Raw genomic sequence first — 21,255 nt, forward strand, 5'->3', positions numbered from 1 at the left:
ACAAAGAGGAAAAACAAAAGCCTTATTAAGTTGAAGTATAAGACTTAAAATAGTCAAAGAAAAACTCAAGTTTCTCAAATGGATGATATTTACCTTCATGGCACAAACTACTCCCTGACAGCGGGCTTGTTTCTTTTTCAACAGCATAATGTTTCGAGCACTTACAGCACCAGTACTAGAAGGGAATAATTGGGTGGGGAGGGGGTATCACAAAGAGGGGTGAAAAATGCAATGGTTTGGTTAGATACGATGAGTCTAAAGGAACAAACAATAAACTAGTTTTCTGAGGCCTCAAGAATTCTATCACTAAGAGCAAATGTAAGGTTTATGACACCTGATTCTTTTCACACGGCTTCATATGCAAAAAAACTTTTGCTCAAAATCCCTAGCCTTCTAAATGAGGAACATATATATAATCATTTTTCTCTTGGACTGTTAAAATAACACCATTGGTACATGATGTTCTGCTTTTCCATTACAACAAAAGAAATAAAGCCACAAACTACATGCAACCAAAGACAGGGAATGCTCGTTTTAGGAAGGTCATTCATTAAATGCACATTTGAATAGGCATTATGTGCTACAAGCAAAGGTATTGGAGATAGAGAGATGAATAAGAGATGGCCCGTTTGCAATGACTGACTTTAGTAACTATTTCATCAATTTTTTTTTCTGATTAAACAGCCATAAAAAGAAAGATGACTAAATGCAGTTATTATCAGAGAAATTTGCTATGCTTTAAAAAATGATTCACTTTCATTGAAACCAGTTAGATAACATCATATGCTGCTATATTGTCCCCATCTTTGAGCAGTAGCAATGTACATTTGATTTCATTTTAAAGATGGCAGACTGTGTAAGATGCAATAGTATTTGTTGATGTAGTTGCTTTTTAAGAGCTGCAGACCAAGCAATTACTTCTCTTAATTCTTCATGAAGAAATTGTAACCCAATTGTGCTTTTTACTTCAAAAATCAGACTAACAAAGACACAGAAAAAAATTCCTACTTGCTTTTCCAACTTACTGAAGTGAAAAGGCTTTAGACTCAGATTGGGATTTAAATATCTGCTATTGAAAATTTTAGGAAAGTTACTGTATGAGAACAAACCTCTGTTTACAGGTTTGTTATCAGGCGAAGCTGTTCTGAGGATTAACAGCTATTTCATGCAATGCTTGGCACATGTAAGAACTTGATAAAGGTTAAGTAAAGCCCTTTCATTGGCTCCCCACTCAAACTCAAGCTCTATCCTCTGGTTTCCTTCTTGAGATTAAATTGAGGTATTCAGACTAAACTTTGTAATATCCAAACCTACAACTCAATCTAATTCCTTCTAGTCTTACAAAAGGTAAGGCTCAAGGCTAATGATTCTGCACAAGCTCTTGGGACTTGTGCTGTTGGAAAGTGCATTCCTAGCATTTTTTTCCAACTTCCCATTTTTAACTTCCTTCTGTACTTGTATTTCCCATCTCCCCCATCCCCAAATAAAAATAATCCCTGGGCTTTCCTAACTACCCTTTCCTTAACTGCTTATGCCTTGGAAATCAACAGCTATATTTCCTGCCCGTTACTAGCTCCACTAGGTGTAACTGCATATTCAATCTTCACCCAGAAATACCAACAGATACCTCAAATTCCAAATGCCAATCTAAGTGTAATTCTTTTCCCACCCTCATTTCTCCACCTTACCACCCCTGGCCTTTTTGTATTGGGCCCTCAAAGTATTCCCCAAAATACTTCCTCTACCAAGGACACTCTTTCTCCCCTCATCTTCCTAGTGACTTTACAACCTTCCCTCAAAACTTACAACACTGCTGTGCTTTTCAACATCTTCACCAACCTCTGGAACAGCTAGTTCCTTAAAAACTGTTTTCTAATTATCTTCCTATTTTTGACATCCTGTACAATACCCATCATAGAATGCACCCCCTCAAATGCTTAGTGAATAATGAAAAATTTACAGGATCATAAAAATTATCCAGAGTTACAAGCTAGGTTTATAACTCCCTTCAAATTTCTTTTTTTTTTAATATATATATTTTATTGATTTTTTACAGAGAGGAACAGAGAGGGATAGAGAGTTAGAAACATCGATGAGAGAGAAACATCTATCAGCTGCCTCTTGCACACCCCCTACTGGGGATGTGCCCGCAACCAAGGTACATGCCCTTGACCGGAATCGAACCTGGGACCCTTGAGTCCGCAGGCCAACACTCTATCCACTGAGCCAAACCGGTTTCGGCTCCCTTCAAATTTCTTATTGCAAAAAAGGAAAATCATTTAGGTAGGGGGAAAAAAAGAACTTACTGTTTATTGTTATCAATTACAAAATTTATTTTATCTCCTGTTTCCAGCTGAACGTTCCCTTCCACGTCTTCAGGGGTATAAGTCAGATAAAACACTTCCTGTGAATTAATAAGTTATTATTACTATATTGGCAGGATGCATGTTTACGGTATACTGTGACTTACTTTGTTAAATAGCTCTTTAAACTGGCATTTTAAGCCAAATTCCTTAAAATTAAATGCTTTATGACAAGCACATTGTTTATTCATATAAACACACACTTCCCCTCCATGATGCTGATGACTTCTGCGAGTCCACAGCTGAGCAGCAATCCAACTTCAAAAAGCTTACACACGGGAAGCGTTTGCCCAAAGACTGTAGTTACATTTCAAAAGACCAATTTTTATATAAGGCATTCCAAACAAAAAAGCTGGAGTTAGTGCTTAAAAGAAACCAGAAAAAAGATCCCCTCCCTCAACCCCCCAAAAAGTGAGTAAAAGGAGCATTTTACCTTAATGTTCTAACTAAGGTCACACGTGGGCAAGCTAAAACACTTGGAAGTCCTATAGATTTTTTTGCTTTTAATTTTTTTATTATGCTGCACTCAAAGCCTTAGAAACCAAATTTAAAATTGATTTTATCTACTGCAGCTTACGTTTTCTATTTTGAATTAAAGGACGCTTATAGATCACATGGTGGATCAGGCAAAGGTTTAAGAAAAATACACAAGTTTACCCCATTACGTTCGTAGCATACACTCCCTGTTGGACTCTGACCCGGGGCAGCTGGAGATTTACTCTCTAAGTTGTGAGGAACAGCGCACACAACCTACCAGTCAAAAAAAAAAAAATTTCCATTGCTAATCATTTCAGGAGCAGCACTGTGCAATATAAACTGAATTTTAATATCCTCTATACTATACATAGGGATGCATTTTAATATGATCCACAAGAGGATGCCATGCTGCCAAGTTTCAAACTTACAGACATAAACTGACTGTAAGTATAAACTCTGGGTTATTTGTAAAAACCCAAATTGAGTCTTGACCATTTTTAAATTTCAGGTCAAGAAATGCCAGTGCTTCTGATATAATTTTAAAATAATGATCTTTATATACTATAGCTCTCTTGCGTGCAAACTGAGGAGATGGGAAATCTTCCTTTTCTAATGGGAAAGATATGCAAATGCAGGGCCCGAAGAAAACACAGAGCATCAAAGTCACTCACTTGTCCATTCATTCGGTCTTCAGGGAGGATTTCTTGTTTTATCTTCACCAGTTTAACAGCAATGGGTTTCCCAGTCCGCCGGTCAGATGATACTTCGAATTCAACATCATCTAAAATATAGAAAGTGCTGTTTGTTGTACTACTAATTTTGATAAAAAATAGTATCTCATGTTCAACCTAAACTTAATGTAGCATTTGAGCTGCCTTACACTAGTGATTCCCAAAGTGGGGTCCCTGCACCAACAGCAGCCATTACCTGGAAGCTTAGCAGAAACACAAATCCCCGGGTCCCACTCGTCCTACTAAAAAGCAATCTTTGGGCAAGCAGTACAGCAATCTACCGTTTTTAACAAGACTTCCAGGTAATTCCGATATACATTAGTTTCAAAACCATTGCTTTAGACTAAGCCATATCTTAGTTTGCATGGCATTTACACATGCTGCAAATAAGGCAATATAACAATCATGACCTTTGGCAAGTTTTTTTAACCTCTGTACCTCAAGTGTGTAACGAGAATTAACCGAAATAATATTCTCATAGGGTTTAGAGTACTTGGTACATAAAATATTCATGTTAACTATTGTTCGTACTTTTTCCCCTCAAAGATATTTTTAAAAGTACACACTGAGACTCGGTAACGTCAGTCCTTTAATAAATAAACCACACATTTTCATATGTAAAAATGGCTTCTCTGGTGTTAGCCAAGATGATTTTTCATATAGCGCAAGTGTGAACTGTAGGAGTTATTTTTTCAGGTATTACCAAACTAGTACCTGGTAAAATAATCAAAACTAACATTAGAAAAGTTGAATCTTTCTATGGGCCTAAAATCAAACACAGTATAAAGAGTCATTATTAGGGGAGAACTTAAATCTTCTAAATATCTATTTAAAAAATATTCAAAGATATCTTTTAATCAGCCTTTCATCACTCAAAAAGATAACACTACAATAGAAATCAGAATTCTGCTAGTTTATATAGACATACTTTAGTAATTGGTAGAATTAAAAGACCCAAACTAACACTCTCATTAGCAAGTTGATATGGAAAAGAAATTTGTGATTGGTTTTTTAAAAAAGGAGAATCAACAGATTACCTCCTACTTTTAAGTCCTGCAGGTTGCCATTATACTGTGAACAGTGGAAGAAAAGTCTAGCTTGACGTTCTGAACACTGAATAAATCCGTAAGAGGTTAGCAGTTTTTCAATAACCCCCGTTTCGCGCAGTGCTGCTGAAGTACCATTGGGGTACCCATTGTGTCCATTGTTGTGGAGAAGGTTTGGATCAAAGCTCATCTGTTTTGAAAAGAAAAAGAACTCAATATATACAGATCTGTACATTATCTCCACAGCATAGGCCTAATTAACAAATCATTAAAATTTTAATATAAAAAGGCAAACAAAATAAAGATAAAATAGATAAAAGGGAGATTATGAGCTTTTATTGTTGAAATGCAAATTTAGCTATTAAAACATATCAGAATAAATATTTTAATTATTTTGGGAAATTGTCCCAATTTATGGTAGAATTTTTGCTTACTAGAAAAACAGAATTTCCAGATGCTAGTATTAAGGTAAATCAACAACATAAGTAAAAGCTGCCTTTATGTTAACTTTAACAACAATCTTAAAACAATTTGGTAATTAATATTTAAGAGATGGCAACCTAAACTATGAGCACACTTTCTTAAGAAATTTATTAACACTTACTTTGAAACTTAAATAGAAACCTTAATACTATATCGTAAGCCATGCACCTTGAAGACAATTACTTAAGTTAGTAGCGATTAAAATAAACTTTATATGCAATACTTATTTCAAACCAGAAAATATCAGAATGCATGCATGCTTAGTTCCTTTAATGGAAAAGAACCCAAAATAGTGAGTTAGAAAACAAGTGTTTTCTAACATAAAACTCCAAGAAAAAATTCTTCAATTCTGAAAATGTTCAATCATTTCACAGGTACTTTTAAGAAGTCTTCACCTGTTTTAGACACTGATAAAATCTCTAAATGCTGTTATTTTTATGATCAGATAAAGCAAAACATTCCTTAGAGAAAAGGGGAGCTATTTAGATGTAATGCAATGCAACCTCTTTAGTTCATCTAATACTGTCCTCACATTGGATATTTCACTAAACCATAAAAACAAATTATTTTTGGTTTATAAGCATTTCGTTTAAGTGCAAAGTTGAACATTAATAAAAATGTTTTTCATTAGAAAAAAGTACTCAAGTTGTAGAAAGATAGAGCCAAACACAAATACTTAAAACAATGTGTGGGATGGCCAAATCATGCAAATCAAAGCACTCATATCTGTAGGTGATTAAGTTCTAGTTCTTTCATGCTTAATATTATTCTGTCTGACATGTATTAACTCATTTAATTTTTACAAAAACCCATGAGAAATATTATCCCCATTTTAACAATGAGGAAACAGAGAGGCTAAATGACTTGCCAAAGTCAAGTGGTAGTGATGTCAAACCAAGAAGGCCTAATGTCTACAATCTGGGCTCTAAACTAGTTTCTCAAGTTTGTTACACCTGGCAATCTAGTGATCTGGTTAAAATACAAAATCTGATTCAGTGGGACAGGGGTTTGAGATTCTCCACTTCTAACAAGCTCCCAAAGTGATACTTTTGATTCTTGGACACACTTTGAGCAGCAAAGCCCCACACTACTGAACTTATCTTTCAAGATTCAAGGTGAAGGAAATGCTTAGGGAAGTTAGAAAGTGAGTTTGCAAGGTATTTTAACCAAACTGAGTAGCCCTCCTAAGTCATGCTCTAAACACAAAGCAAACAAGCTGGGGTAACTGCTTCCCTGACTTACAGATCTCTGATACATGGGAGTCCTCTTTTGTTTTTTTGTCCCAGATGAGGTAGAAGATGAAGATAAAGGTAAAGAAAGTGAAGGAGGGGATGCAGGAGGGGGATGAGGATCTGATGACACAGTAAAAACGTTCTCCATCTTAAACAGCTGTGATAACATAGCACAATGTTTATAACTGACTTACATAGCAAACTAATATTCAGAATACAAAGATTAGGTTAAAGAAAAAGCACTTCTACTTGAAATCCATTTCAATAGAATGAAATGGAAACCTTGACATCTAGTCTTTTACCCTTCTGAATAAAGGTAAAGCAGTATTCAATTTTTATTATCTTATCCAACCCAGCACAATCAATCACTAAGCGTCTAAACTTATTTTTTTAAAAAAAATAGATGAAGAGGTATGAAGAAACAAATAGGAAAAGCAAATGACACAAATGAACATTCTCTTCTTTGGCACACTATCTTTTATCACTATAAAGTGAGGAATCCTTTCTGAATTTCAAGGCTTTATTTCTATCCACTTTAGAAAATTTAAGAAAATTAAAAAGGAAAATTGATCTTCATAAACCTAACTTCTCCAAGTAGCATACTTCCTCAACTTTGAATTAGTAGCGGATGAATACAATAAATTTTCACAATGTATGTTTTAATTCCAGCAAGTCCCGACTTAAACTGATAGGGACTAGTCCACATTCCTGAAGTCACCGCCCCTTCCTTAATTATCTGGTTTCGCAAGAGCTATTTATCTAAATACTTCCAATTTACAAGGGGCCATAAACCAAGGATGTAACAGCTTAACTAGAGGGAGGTCATTGGCGCCATCCAGGATGGACATTAGATACAATCTATATAATCGATGTAATAGCTTAACTAGAGGGAGGTCATTGGCCCATCCAGGACAGTAGATACAATCTATATAATCGATGTAACAGCTTAACTAGAGGGAGGTCATTGGTGCCATCCAGGATGAACATTAGATACAATCTATATAACCTAAATTAACCATTCTAACTGATTCTCGAGGGGGGCGGGGGGCTGAGAGAGTCCACTACAGAAGCTTAGTAGTTAGAAAACAAAGAATCTCAGAAATATATAAAGAGAAAATCTCACTGTCTAAGTTGTTCAGGATCTGGATCTTATAGAGTCCCCTGAACCAGAGCGCTGTTTTGAATAAAGGCTTTTCCTGAAACCTCCGAGTGTCTAGCTGTCTCCTTCCACACCAATTCTATAACAAAATGTCCCCATTTTTACAAACAGTTTCTAGCTTGGACAACTGGATAGACAGTCAATTCCCTCCAAGCTCATCTTCACATTCAATTGGTCACCACGTCCTATCACTTCTACCATTAAAACACCTAGCTAGCATCTACCTTTCTTTGACTATACCCTAAGGTTTACCTTCCTTATTCTCTAGCCACTGCTCTTAACAGATCTTTCCATACTGTTAAGAGCAGTGTGTCCACGTATCTCTTAAAAGTGGACCCATTTATCTTTAAAGATATACTTCTAAATATATAACTTTAAAATCTGAAGCTATCTGTTTTGAAATACAAAATCCATTAAACTCTTGCTTACAAACATCTGGCAACTTTCCTACAGAATAAAGTCAAATATAGTGGGCCCTTCAGAACCTGCCTCTAACAAGCCTCCCTTTCCAGTTACTCTCTCCATCCCACAAAACTGTACTGTCTACACTCTGTTCATGATGGCCTACTCAGTATATACCATGTGTTTTCACTTCTACCAGAAGACTCTTCTCCCTCTTAACAAAGTACTGCTCACCTTCAAATGAACCTTTTTTGTAGGCTTTCTTTATACTAGATTACAAAGACCTCCACACAAATACCATTGTAATACAACGGGCATTCCTACCTGAAATCCTAGCTTCTAAATAGTACAGATGGAGTTTTTCTGAGAGACCAATAAACCAAGAGATCTGCATATATATGAATAAATATAATCTTATGGGAAAAATCTCAATTTTGGCCATAAAAGTGGCCTCATCTAGCAAGACAGTAATTTAATCTAGTGACATCTCAACTCAATAGTTGAAAATATGGTTTTCAGAATACTTTTAGAAGAGAATTGATTAAAAAGATTTTGTATCTGATCAAATAATTAGGAAATCGGAATTATAAACTGACTAGAGGCCTGGTGCACAAAATCGTGCACGGTAGGGTCCCTAGGCCTGGCCGGTGATCAGGGCCGATCTGCGGAGTGACCTGCGGGGGGGGGGGGGGGGGAGATCACTGGGGCCCCCGCTGGCACCCACCTTGGCCAGCCTGGGGCCTGCTCCTGCATTGAGCGTCTGCTCCCTGGTGGTCAGTGTGAATTGTTCTGCTGTTTGGTCAATTTGCATATTAGGCTTTTATTATATAGGATTATTGTCCATCAGGAAACTACAAACCTACCTCGCAGTGATAATCAAATATTGCACTTTCAGTAGTATTTGCTGATTCTTCTTTTTCAGCACACGTTTCAAAGGATGAAAGTTGCTAGTATTTAAAAAAAAAAAAAAAAAGAGAGCGAGAGAAAATGATCTATCAAGCTAATAAAGAATACAACTGCTGCTGCACCGGGCAATCTCACAGTACAGCACTGAAGAAAACAAAGACTACTAGCAGCGTTGGGAAGTGCTCTTTCAAAGCTGTTGAGTAGGCACAAACTTCTTGTTTCAGATCAAGTGTTGTGTCTTCAACTTAAGTGTACTCTTCTTTGGTCTTGTTGGTTGTTTCAAGTTTGTTCTTTGCCTGATCTGAACTTGAAGCAGCAGTTTCAGGTGGTAAAGTCTGTTCTGTTACACTTCATACTAGAGATTAAAAAAAAAAATTAAAGACATTAAATATAACTTCCATAAAAGAACCCGGGACAGAGGATAGGTACAGGGATCAGCTCATCTCATTAACTTAGAATCATTGGTCAAGCAAGCAATACAGGCAACTTAGAAGCACATTCATTTGATGTTATTTGAGCAATCTCTCATGTGCTAATGGATACACCTCCTTTAACATCATATACTCAAAACCAGAAATTATTTCAGTCATTGTTGATACCCCCTCAAGCTCTAAGTTACATAACATAATATTTAGTACAAGTGTTTTATAAACATTTAGCACCATGTTAGGTACTGTAGAAAATATAAAAGAAGTTCCTGCCATTAGAGGGGGTTGACACTCTGCCGAGAAGAGTTATATACATGGAGAAAAAGCAGAATATAGGACAAAAATATCAAAAATTAATTTGCTCAATGAATATCTGGGTGCCCACTACATCATATACTAGAAATACTAGGTATTGTTTAATCACCACTGTATGTGTATCAAAGCAACATGGTGAGCAAAGTCAAAGAGGGCTTTTAATAAAAGGTGGAATTTGAGCTTAATTTGGAGAAATGGGCAGATTTTTTAAAGAAAAGCTGAGGCATGAAATATCATATAAGCCAAGTCAGAGTATGCCACTAAATTCTAAATCCCCTGAGAGCAGGGACCATGTATATGATGCTCTATGCCCAGCGTATCAAGGGAGGTTTATTGCATGAATGACTGTGGTAACAAGTGTGGCTTGTTATTTTCAAAGGAATCAATAGGCTAGTCTGGCTAGGACAGAGGCCAGGATTAAATATAGTGGAGCCAGGCTATGAAGCATTTCAACTTGATATAACAGGAAACCGTCTTAGTTTTTTTTTTTTTTTTTTTTAAATTGATTTCAGAGAGGGAGGAGAGAGAGAGAAACATCAATGATGAGAGAGAATCACTGATTGGCTAACTCCTGCGTGTCTCCTAATAAGGATCTCGGTCCACTAAGCCAAACCAGCTAGGGCAGTCTTAATTCTTGATAAAAGAGTATTAAGTCTTGAAATGCTTTGGGAGATAGATGACTTAGTGAAGAAAACAGAGAAACATTAATGAACTGTTGCCATAAATAGATGAGAAATGTCTATAGAAGAGAAACAATTAAGATGAGATAAAATGGAAAGAGAAATATATGTATAAATAAAAGAATTGTGCTTTATATTAGCTATAAAATTATTTTGCACTGACTCAAATGTTAACTAAAATGCTTTATCTGGGAAGAAAAAGGTAGATTTGGTCTTAGATAAGCTGAAAAATGAATATATATTTGAAAAACATCACAAATAAGAACCATAAGGAAAAAAAAAAAGAACCATAATTCAGACAGAGGCCAGAGTTGGTGAAATAGCTTAGACTAGCACAGCTCAATTCTAATCACTGATACTAGTAAAATGCCAGTATCAAGTTATTTAATCTCGCCGAAACCGGTCTGGCTCAGTGGATAGAGCGTCGGCCTGCGGACTCAAGGGTCCCAGGTTCGATTCCGATCAAGGGCATGTACCTTGGTTGCGGGCACATCCCCAGCAGGGGGTGTGCAAGAGGCAGCTGATCGATGTTCTCTCTCATCGATGTTTCTAACTTTCTATCCCTCTCTCTTCCTCTCTGTAAAAAAATCAATAAAATATATATAAAAATTATTTAATCTCACTAAATTTCAGTTTCTCATATGCAAAATGAAAACTTAGTAATAACTGATTTGTGGCCATTTCTTTTGTAGTTATATCTAACATCCTATGACATTACATTGCTACTTCAAATATCAGCTGTTACATTTGTCCAAACACAATTTTACTTGGATCATTCTCCTATTACCCAGACTAGATACTTATTCTTAGAGTTATGGTTCTCAAATCACTTGGGAAGATTTAAAATATACCTATGCCCAGTACCCAAGAGTAATTTAACTGGCCTAAGTAGGGCCACTTCCGTAATGACTGATTCATCCCTCTCCACTTCCACACCCAATGTTGCAAGTCTTAACAATATTTCCTTAAAGGTATCTTTTGTATTCATCTTATGTACTAAATGACATCATATGTTAATCCAGGTGTCTAACACATCTGCCAGCTTCCAGTGTCAATCCCCTCCATTTTCTGTCAAATAATACTGCCAAGACTGATCTAAAACTTCAATTTTATCCCATCTCCTTGTCCAAAATCCTGTGACTTTTCCAGCACTCTTTATGGTAAGTGGTAAGTTCTCAATCCTGGCTGCATATCCAACCCAACCATCACCTGCGCAACTTAAAAAAAACAACAACAACAAAGCCTGAACCCCACCATGACATTCTAATTTTTCACTAGGTTTAGTTCCCAGAACTTGGTGTATTTTGTTTATTCCCTTTCCCCAAGATGTTTCTGACTTGCAACCAGGGTTTAAGATCCACCACCCAAGATGTCTCTGTTCTACCTTGCCATCTTTACCTTCTATTGCTCTCCACTTCTTCTCCTAGACAAGTGCACAGCCTCTCTTCCCTAATCTTTAAACACAACTCTTGGAAAAATTCTTGAATTCATCACTTCTTTGTGCATATGGCTCTTCCCACATGGAATATAACTTTGCCATCTTCAAGGTGACAAAAAAAAAGCCACACCCACAAACAAACACCCTTTCTTGACCATACAGGCATTGACTTATTACCTTAATTCCCACTATGTGAACAGTAACTCCTACTGCCCATATCATTCTTTTTGGTATCAAATCAATTCTGTACTTTGCTTACGTCATGTTTATGCATCTTGTTCCTCCAATTTTATTTCCAAATTCTGAGGCAAAAATCAAGTTTATTTCTCTATTACAGTCCCCAAAGTGCCTAACCCAGTACTTCTAAACTTAACCATGGCAGAAAATAATATAGCAAAAAGTAGTTGATCCATAAGTTTTTGTTTTGGCTAACTATATAAAGTCTTAATGATCTAATCAAGAAGTAATCTTTTGCCAGGCCAGTGTGGCTCACTGGTTGAGTGTTCACTAGCTCAGGCACAAGCCTGGATTGCCGGCATGGTCCCTCGTGGAGGTTGGGAGGGGGTGCAGGAAGCAGCCAATGGATGTTTCTTTCTATCCCTCTCCCTTCCTCACTAAAAATCAATAAAAACAGTTAAAAAAATAAAGAATTAATCTCTTAAAAATAGACTTGGTACAATGGTTTAACCTTAATAACTTAGGTCTATTTATGAACCCAAACACCTTAGAACTGCTATCTGATGATATCGATGAGAATTTCATCAAACTACTAACAAGGTTGTGCATATTATGGGACAAAGAATCAAGGAAAAAACTTATCTTGAAAAATGTGAACTGATTTGACAGCAAGTTTCAAAACTTCGTATGTCAAATTTGCTGAAGGAGTTAACATCATAGATATCTTGACGCTTAAAAATGTCGAATTTCATGCCCAAAAAAGAGCATTTGCAGGAAGTTTTAATTCATTATTTTGAAGAAAAAGTTATTGCATACTTTGGGAAGCTTATGGTGAACATGCTCCATCTCGAGATACTTGTGAATGCTGATTTAAACACTTTAAAAGTGATGATTTTGATGCGAAAGACAAAGAACATCTAGGTCAACCAAAAGAGTTTGAAGACCGACAATTACAAGCATTATTGGATGAAGATGTGTGTCAAACTCAAAAACAACTTGCAGAAGATTAAACGTTGCTCAGCAAACAATTTCCGATAGTTTACAAGCAATGGGAAAGATTTTAAAGGAAGGAGAATGGGTGCCACATCAATTGAGCGGAAGACAAATGGAAAACCGCAAAGTCATCACTAAAATGTTGCTTCAACGGCACAAAAGAAGGTCTTTTTTGTATAAAATTGTGACTGGCGATGAAAAGTGGATTTATTTTGAGAATTCCAAACGCACAAAATCATGGGTTGATCCAGGTCAACCATTAACATCGACTGCAAGGCCAAATCACTTCGGAAAGAAGACAATGCTCTGTGTTTGGTGGGATCAGGAAGGTGTGGTGTATCATGAGCTTCTAAATCCAGGTGAAACCGTTAATACAGATTGATACTGTCAACAAATAATCAATTTGAACCACGCTTTGATCGTAAAATGACCAGAATGGGCCAGAAGACACAGCAAGGTAATTTTGCTTCATGGTAACGCACCTTCACACACTTCAAAACCAGTTGAAGACACATTAAAAGATCTTGCCTGGGAAGTATTAACCCACCCGCCGTATTCACCAGACCTTGCTCCTTCAGATTATCACTTGTTCCAATCAATGGCACACGCACTTTCTGAGCAGCACTTCAAAACATATGAAGAAGTGGAAAATTGGGTCTCTGAATGGTGTGCCTCAAAACAAGAAAAGTTCTATTGGGACGGTATCCACAAATTACATGAAAGATGGGGGAAATTTGTAGCTATCGATGGTCATTACTTTGAATAAAGCACTTTTGATGATGATGAGCCCTAACCGGTTTGGCTCGGTGGACAGAGCTTCGGCCTGCGGACTCAAGGGTCCCAGGTTCGATTCCGGTCAAGGGCATGTACCTTGGTTGCAGGCACATACCCAGTGGAGAGTGTGCAGGAGGCAGCTGATAGATGTTTCTCTCTCATCGATGTTTCTAACTCTCTATCCCTCTCTCTTCCTCTCTGTAAAAAATCAATAAAATATATTTTTAAAAAATTATTTTAAAAAAGCACTTTTGATGTTTCTCTTGAAATTATCGTGTTTTGATTACAAAATCTGCCATTATTAACTGGTAAACCTAGTATTATGTTAAGAACTGCCAGGTTTGCCACTTAGTAACACAGAAATAAAACACTTCCAGAATCTAAAATCTGAAGCATTAGAGGGTCAGTCTTAGGCATTAATAAAGCCTATTAGGATATATTAAAGATCAAACAAACCCACCCAAAATCATGAATATACAATTCAGAGTGGCTAAATTTCATTAACTTCACAGTTTTGACATTTCCATGATTAACTAAATACTTTTCAATCAAATTAACACTTAATAAAACACAAGATATCCATTAGGTATTTTAATAAAATTGGCTATCCATTCATCATTAACATTATTAAACTAAACATTTAAGTCACATGAATTACAGAGCACCAGTCAAAAAACTAAGGAACAATTTAAATGTGGATCCCAGTCTCCCTGATTGCTAAGTAATCAACTCCCTTTTCCTTTGCTCTGTATGAAACATTATCACCAATTATCACGTTGTTTTAGGAGTTAAAGCCAATTCCTTGACTTGAATTGATAAAACAAATAGTTAATCCCTATTTCACCTGTCTCAAATTTATCAACACCTATTTTGCTATTTACTAGCTCCCAGTTGCCAAGCCAAGCACATAGTAGGAATCAAATTATTTTGTGATATCAGTAATCCATCTAAAATATATCACATAACCCAGTTTACCATTTGACAAATTATTCTCAAAGTCTGTACAGCACTCTCTTGGGGAAAATGTTAATGAAAGGCTAAACCATTTTACAAAAGTCTTCCCACTGCGCTGGCCAGTGTGGCTCAGTTGATTGGAGGATCATCCTGTACACTGAAGGGTTGCAGGTTCAATTCCCAGTCAGGGCATATACCCAGGTTATGCCCTGATTGGAAATTGAACCTGCAACCCTTCAGTGTATAGGAAGGGTGCGTAAACGAGGCAACTGTTTGCTACTTCTCTCTCTCCCTTCCTCTCTAAAGTCAATTAAAAAATAAAACCATATCCTCGGGTGAAGATTAAGAAAAAAAAGTCTCCCCACCATCTAACCTACTTTTTTCAGAGTACCTTCTTCCTTTGAGAAGAGCGAAGACCCACAGAGGCAGCATGGGAATGAAAACTCTCTATTGTTGATTTACACGAATAATACTCTTGCCTTTAACTTTCCCGTTCATATTTCTTGGTGCATTAACTCAAGTTAAAGTATATCGCATTTTGCTAATAATATATACAAACTGAAGTGCTTAACAGGTTTTAATTCACTTTTACTTCATTATCTGAGGAAAGTCATTAACCAAGTTCAAACAATTTATGTCATCAACATGTTGAATAGAAATGAAATAAAAGTCAAATTGTTTCAACTATCTTTCTGTGCATGCTTAGTAATAATTATAATTATGCTGGGTTGTTAGCTACCTTACCAGCTACTAAGTTTTTTGAAATTAAATATACATCTATCACTTAACTGCTTCTACATACACTAATACTTGAAATGGGACAAATGCCAATGTGGGAAGAAGCTGAAGAAATGTTTCAGACACACACTCAGGTAACAGTGTAGACCAGCACTGTTCAACAGAAATATAGTGCAAGCCATATATGCAATTTAAAATTTTCTAGCAATCATATTAAAGTTGAAATAGGCAAAAGTGTTCAGGTGAAATTACGTCTTATTTAAGCGAATATATCCAAAATGTTATTTTCCACTTGTAATCAAACTATATAAATGCGTTTTACATTCCTTGAAATCTGATGTTTTGCTTTGTTTTTCACAATTACAGCACATTTCAATTCAGAACTGTGCACAGTTCAAGTGCACAATAGCCAGACATGGCAAGTGGCCACATTGGTCAGAGCAGGTGTAGACTGATGAGGGGGAAAGGTGTTAGCATGCCCAATAAAGCAACAGTAAAAAGGCCTTTGGGCAAAGACTTTCATTTTTTTTTTTTAATATATATTTTATTGATTTTCCAGAAAGGAAGGGAGAGGGACAGAGAGATAGAAACATCGACCAGCTGCCTCCTGCACACCCCCCACCGGGGATGTGCCCGCAACCAATGTACATGCCCTTGACCGGAATCGAACCCGGGACCCTTCAGTCCGCAGACCGACGCTCTATCCACTGAGCCAAACCGGTTTCGGCAAAGACTTTCATTTTTAAAAAAATGTTATTTTTATTGATTTCAGAGAGGAAGGGAGAAGCATCAATGATGAGAATCATTGATGGGCTGCCTTCTGCACGCCCCCTACTGGGGATGGAGTCTGCAACCCAGGCATGTGCCCTTGAACCTCCAGACCCCAGGCTGACACTCTACCCACTAAGCCAAACCGGAGAGGGCTGGAAAACTTGTTAATTTCAAGACAAAGGGATTATTTAAAAGCCTGATTTGGCAGAAAGGATTTAAAAACAAGAAACAATGGGATTAAAAAACAAAACACGTGTCATTCCTACCATAGCATCTTCACCATTTAAGACACAGGGATTAAGTCTTTAAAAATAGTTATATGTCTGGTGGGTGTGGTCTACCCATAAACCAGCAGGTCACAAGTTTGATTGAGTCAGGGCACATGCCTGGGTTGAGGGCTTGATCCCCAATAGGGGGCGTGCAGGAGGCAGCAGATCAATGATTCTCTCTCATCACTGATGTTTCTAATTCTCCCTCTCTGAAATCAATAAAAACATGTTTTAAAACTTTGTTAAAAATAATTATAAATCTTCTAGCTGTCATCCTTCATTATGAAAGAAATCCTACAATTTTTACAGCACTGCATAAGACAATTTGGGTCAAAGGTCTCAAAGTAATTTCCCTGATCTTGAAAAGGCAAAGCTAAGAAGGCACATCAATTCTTCATGTTTCTTTAACTAACCAGAGGTCAAGATTTTAATTTTGGGGGTAATATGGTTCTAAAATTCAACTCCTTAAAAATGGATCCAAACAGCGTTTCTATGTTTCAACTACCTGGTCAAAAGTATCCTTCTCACAATGTGAATAAACTTAATGCCACTGAAGTGTACACTTAAAAATAAAAAAGATTAAAATGGTTACTGTATGTACATTTTGTCATAATTTAAAAGAAACTTTTTTAAAAAATGTTGCATGGCCCTGCAGAGTGTCTTTAGGTAGAGTGAGAAAAAAACAGGAATAGGATAAAGCATGTCAGTTTTCACACTCATTTTTTATTTACTAGGAATTTACCAGAATTTTCAACCACTCTAAAGGTCATAGTTAAGTCAGAACTTATTTACAAAAAAAGGAAACCTATCTTCTGTGCTTCAAATACTTTACTTTTCAACTCAGCTGCTATAAATACTCATCTCGATGGTAAACATCCAGAGCAGCTGCAAAACCATTCAAACCACTACCATCTCTTTTATTTCGGGCCTACGGCTAAAAGGAAACAAAAAGAAACAAGATAGAGTATCTAGGTTTTATGACTGAGGCATATGCCTTTCTAAGTATATAAATCCCCTCTTTACCTACACCAAGAATTCCCATTATTGGTTAGTATCAAAAGGACACCAAGCTATATTGCCCCTCAATGTAGTGTTGAGAATGCCTGCGTTCTAGAAACCCCAAATGAAAATTACTCAGCCTTTGATCTAGAATGACTTATATTAGATGAGCTATAACTTGGTACCCACATTTTATAGACCAGTAGCTCTGCCAGTTCATAGCGTCCTTGATAAAAAACTAAGTCTCTCAAAGGAAATAGATTTAACTACCGGTGCCTTTGAGCGTCCTCTCTCCCCCTTCACCCTGTTTCCCAGCAGTTTAAAGAGGACCATTCTTCCCCTCCTTTTAGGTGCAAAAAAGGAAACTGTCTAGCACACTTCAGATTTGTGTGCTTGCAGAATGGGAGGCTGCTTTGGAGAGCGTTCCCTGCCTCACTTCTGAGTCAAACAAGAGAGGAACCATCTGGATGTTTGTAAAGGAAAATCTTAAAGCGAAAGAACCGTGTCACTAAATAATCGTACCGATAAAACCTCGGATGGTAAAAACCTAGAAAGTCTCTCCGACCAGGGCTCTAAAAAAACTAACTCTATATAGAATGAAGAGGCCCAGCCGATCATTGCACAATGTGGGGCTGGCTCTTGCATATGGTGAGAGAAGGTGGTAAGGAGGATGTATTCCACTGAGCTCTCACAGAGCACGCCCTAACTTCAGGAGAGGGATGAGAGCCACATGCCTAAGATTAGGCTCTACCTTTCTCGAACAGTCGAAAGGGAGGCGAAGAAAGGAAGGTTAGATATAGAGACCGAAGAGACAGATCGAGGTGAGCGGAGGTAAGGATGATAATTAGGCCGCGCTACAATGCCAGATGTGGCCGGGGAAAGGTGTCTCTAAGCATTTCGATGCAGCAAGACATCAGCCCATACACAAAGGAGGCGCCAGTGCCGCACTGCGCTCTGGTACTCGTAGTCAGACCCCCAAGCCGATGACAGCCGTGAAACTATAGGGTCCAGAATAAGAATAGGCCCTTCTCCGCAGCCTCCGGCTCTCCCAGCCTCACACAAAGGACCGCGCCACCACCCCTCTGCCCCGCCCGCCGGGACTTGTAGTTCCCGTTCCCCCGCCAAGCCGCAGAGGAGAAAGCGGCCAGACTACAACTCCCAGCAGCCTCCGCGGCCTAGCCCCGCACCCCTGCCTCCATCTTGGCTGCGGTCGGAGCCTCCATTTTCGCTCCCTCCCCCCCTTAAGTCACCACCACCGCCACCAAGCGCGGACGCCTGATCTCGACTCTTCGTTTCGGCTCTGCGGCCTGACGTGAGGCCTAGACAGTCGAACACGGGCCGGGTGGAAAAGCCCTAGGCAGAGACTCAGGGTGAGATTTTCCCTACCCGGAGCTCTAGGAGTGCCCACCTTCACTCTGAAGTCTCTCCCGTTAGTCTTGGTCTTTTCATCCGCCCTTAGTCTGGCTTCTTGCTACCCACAATTGGACCCTAGGGTCGTACTCACCCCAACAGCTCAGCGCCCCCTCTCCAGCGCCGCCATAAGCAGCACGGCCCGGTACGTAGGAATAAATCTCGCTTCTCTCGCGAGAGTTGCGGGCTCCGAGCGCGTGCACAGGAAGGGGAGGGTAGCGTATTCCTCATACGCTTGCGCATGAGGGCCGAGTGACGCCCACTAGTGCGCTGCGCTTAACCACAACCAAAATGGTGGTTACGTTCCACTACATTCCCTCCCCCACAATCTGCGGGAAGCAATCTCTGAGTTTACTGACTCCGCTGGGACTCTGGGGGCGGGGTGGCAGGTGATTTCGGCGCTCTGATCTTTGCTAACCTGAATATGCTTTAAGCAACTAGACCTGGGAAAATCTAGAAGGCGAACAATTTGGAGGGCATATCCAGGACTATCATATGAAGGATTTCTCTTTTCCCAGCAATGATCCCAAAGCTCCCCAAACCCCAGTTTCCTCTCACAGTGTAAGCCTTCTTTCGTCTGTTATATTAGACTGGAATTTTCATTAGTATCGAGTCAGGTAATTTGGAGGTCTTAAGTGAGACCTTTGTCTCCCAGAAACTACCTTGCTTGCAACAGACGGACAAGAGTGGGCAAGAAAGCCTAATCATTAAAAAATAAAATAAAAAATCCTTTTGACCTTTTTGTTTCCAGAGGATATTTGTAGTGTATCAGGTAATCAAAGAGGCTGAATCAGTAACCAAAAGGTTGAAATCAGAGCAAATCATCTTGAGTTCTAAGAGGAGGCAGTATCCTACTTCTGATGTTCAAAGATTTTTCTCTCCATCTCAGTTGCTATTCCAATCCCATACCACCTCCAAGGTGCCTTTGTTCTCTTTTATGTCTTCCCACGCTTTCCTGGGCACAGATATTTGCCTCACTTTCAATGCTTTCATAGCTCACTCTATTGTGATTGTTAGTCTATAATAGCTAATGATACTTTAGACAGGGTCTGTGACTTTCATCTTTGCAGTCCCGGTTCCTGACAGTGCCTGGACAACTCTCAAAAGCTTGTTGAATGAATTATCACTGAACAGCAGTGTGAGAAGTTGTTAGAAATTGAAATGTTCTGTTGGGGAAGTACAGAATGTAAACATGCCAAACCAGCTGTTTCAATTTCCTTTGACCAATTCTTAAAATGAGATCTCTCTCCCCCAGCAATAGATCTGGATATTCTAATCTAACGTTACAGAGAAACTGCCCTGGGCTCTTGCTCTAGAAACAAGGTCATGTGGAGCTGGGCTAAAAGTAGAATTAGGTCTAAGAGCACACATTCTCAAATATCACAGCAATGGTAAATGTAAAAAGTAATAATCTTACTAAATTCTATAAATACAATTCCTATTAATAAGAAAGAATATAAAGTCTGGATTTCTACCATTACACAAGCTCCTAAAGACCTTCTTAAATCATATAACCATTATATCTCCTCATTTTGAATGTCTCAATTTCCTTTAAATTCCTCTTTGACCTATAGTTTGTATCAATGTACATTTAACAAAATGCAAATATGTATAAACCCAGAAGGATACATTTTAGCTTCCAATGCATTAAAGAAAGTAAAAGATGGAGTGATTTAACCTAAATCACTAGTTTAAATGATTTATTCTTTCTACAAGTACTACACATAATTAGTGGTAGGTTTCATTTTTATTATATTATTTTTAGGAACTTGTGAAGTTTTTATTAAATCCACACAAGTGAAAACCGTATTGTGAGGAGCTGGGGAATGGGGCTACCAAGGACTGGGAGCCAGGCCACCAGAGGGGAAGGGCAGGGGGTGATAGGACAGACCCAGCTGAGCTTCAGGGACCATCACCAGGGCCTCTGGACAGCTCCTGGGCACTCAGGTGGGCACCAGGCAAGTTTACTGGTGGGGGCTCCACCAGCATAGCAGAGAACTTGGTGTCACCAAAAACCTCTTTCATGCGAGTCTCGAAGAACGCTGCAGGTCTATGAGGGACTGCACATCCGCCGTGCCCTCAGTTAGCTTGTTGAACTGCTTGAACATACTGCCCACATCCAGGGCAAGCTCTTGGGGGCACTGAAGGAGGGTGGCAACTTCTGGAGGCGAGTGTGGATCAGAGTCAGGTCCAAGGTGCTGCCAGGTCGATCCACAGGAAAGCTGGAGTCGGTGCCCAGCTGGTGCAGGGGCCGGTAGGGCTCCTGGCAGAACAGGGCCAGCAGGACATGCTCTCACTTCTGCTGGTTGGCTGGTGAGAGCTTGGCCACCACACCACTGCTGTCACCACCATCCAGACTCAGGCTGCCTCCCCTTCAGGCCAGGTAGCACATGGCCAAATGTGCAGCTCCACTCCTCTCCCGGGCACATCCTGCAGGTGGCAGTCCAGGTGGAAGAGGAACTTGCACTGGCTGCACATGACCAGGTTGCCTGGCTTCTGGCAGACACAGC

The 21,255-nt window shown here is 38.8% G+C and overlaps 1 protein-coding gene across 4 annotated transcripts in view; it reads right to left on the reverse strand.

The window, feature by feature from the left end:
* The window catches only part of CSDE1 (cold shock domain containing E1), a 34,563-nt gene extending 15,644 nt beyond the window's left edge, over positions 1–18,919 (reverse strand). For 2 of the 4 annotated variants that reach the window (XM_054711388.1, XM_054711389.1), the window contains exons 1-6: positions 6,343–6,489; positions 4,609–4,807; positions 3,512–3,621; positions 3,021–3,113; positions 2,307–2,404; positions 94–175 (exon numbers count right to left, since the gene is read on the reverse strand). In XM_054711388.1, coding sequence (XP_054567363.1) covers positions 94–175; positions 2,307–2,404; positions 3,021–3,113; positions 3,512–3,621; positions 4,609–4,807; positions 6,343–6,480 — 720 coding nt within the window. In that variant the 5' untranslated portion in view covers positions 6,481–6,489. Of the gene's footprint in view, positions 1–93; positions 176–2,306; positions 2,405–3,020; positions 3,114–3,511; positions 3,622–4,608; positions 4,808–6,342; positions 6,490–8,756; positions 9,155–18,839 lie in introns of those variants that run through there. The other 2 variants (XM_008147198.3, XM_008147197.3) reach the window with 2 other exon arrangements.
* Positions 18,920–21,255: the final 2,336 nt, after the last annotated feature.

Source organism: Eptesicus fuscus, chromosome 22 (assembly GCF_027574615.1).
Source record: "Eptesicus fuscus isolate TK198812 chromosome 22, DD_ASM_mEF_20220401, whole genome shotgun sequence".
Classification (NCBI taxonomy): domain Eukaryota; kingdom Metazoa; phylum Chordata; class Mammalia; order Chiroptera; family Vespertilionidae; genus Eptesicus; species Eptesicus fuscus.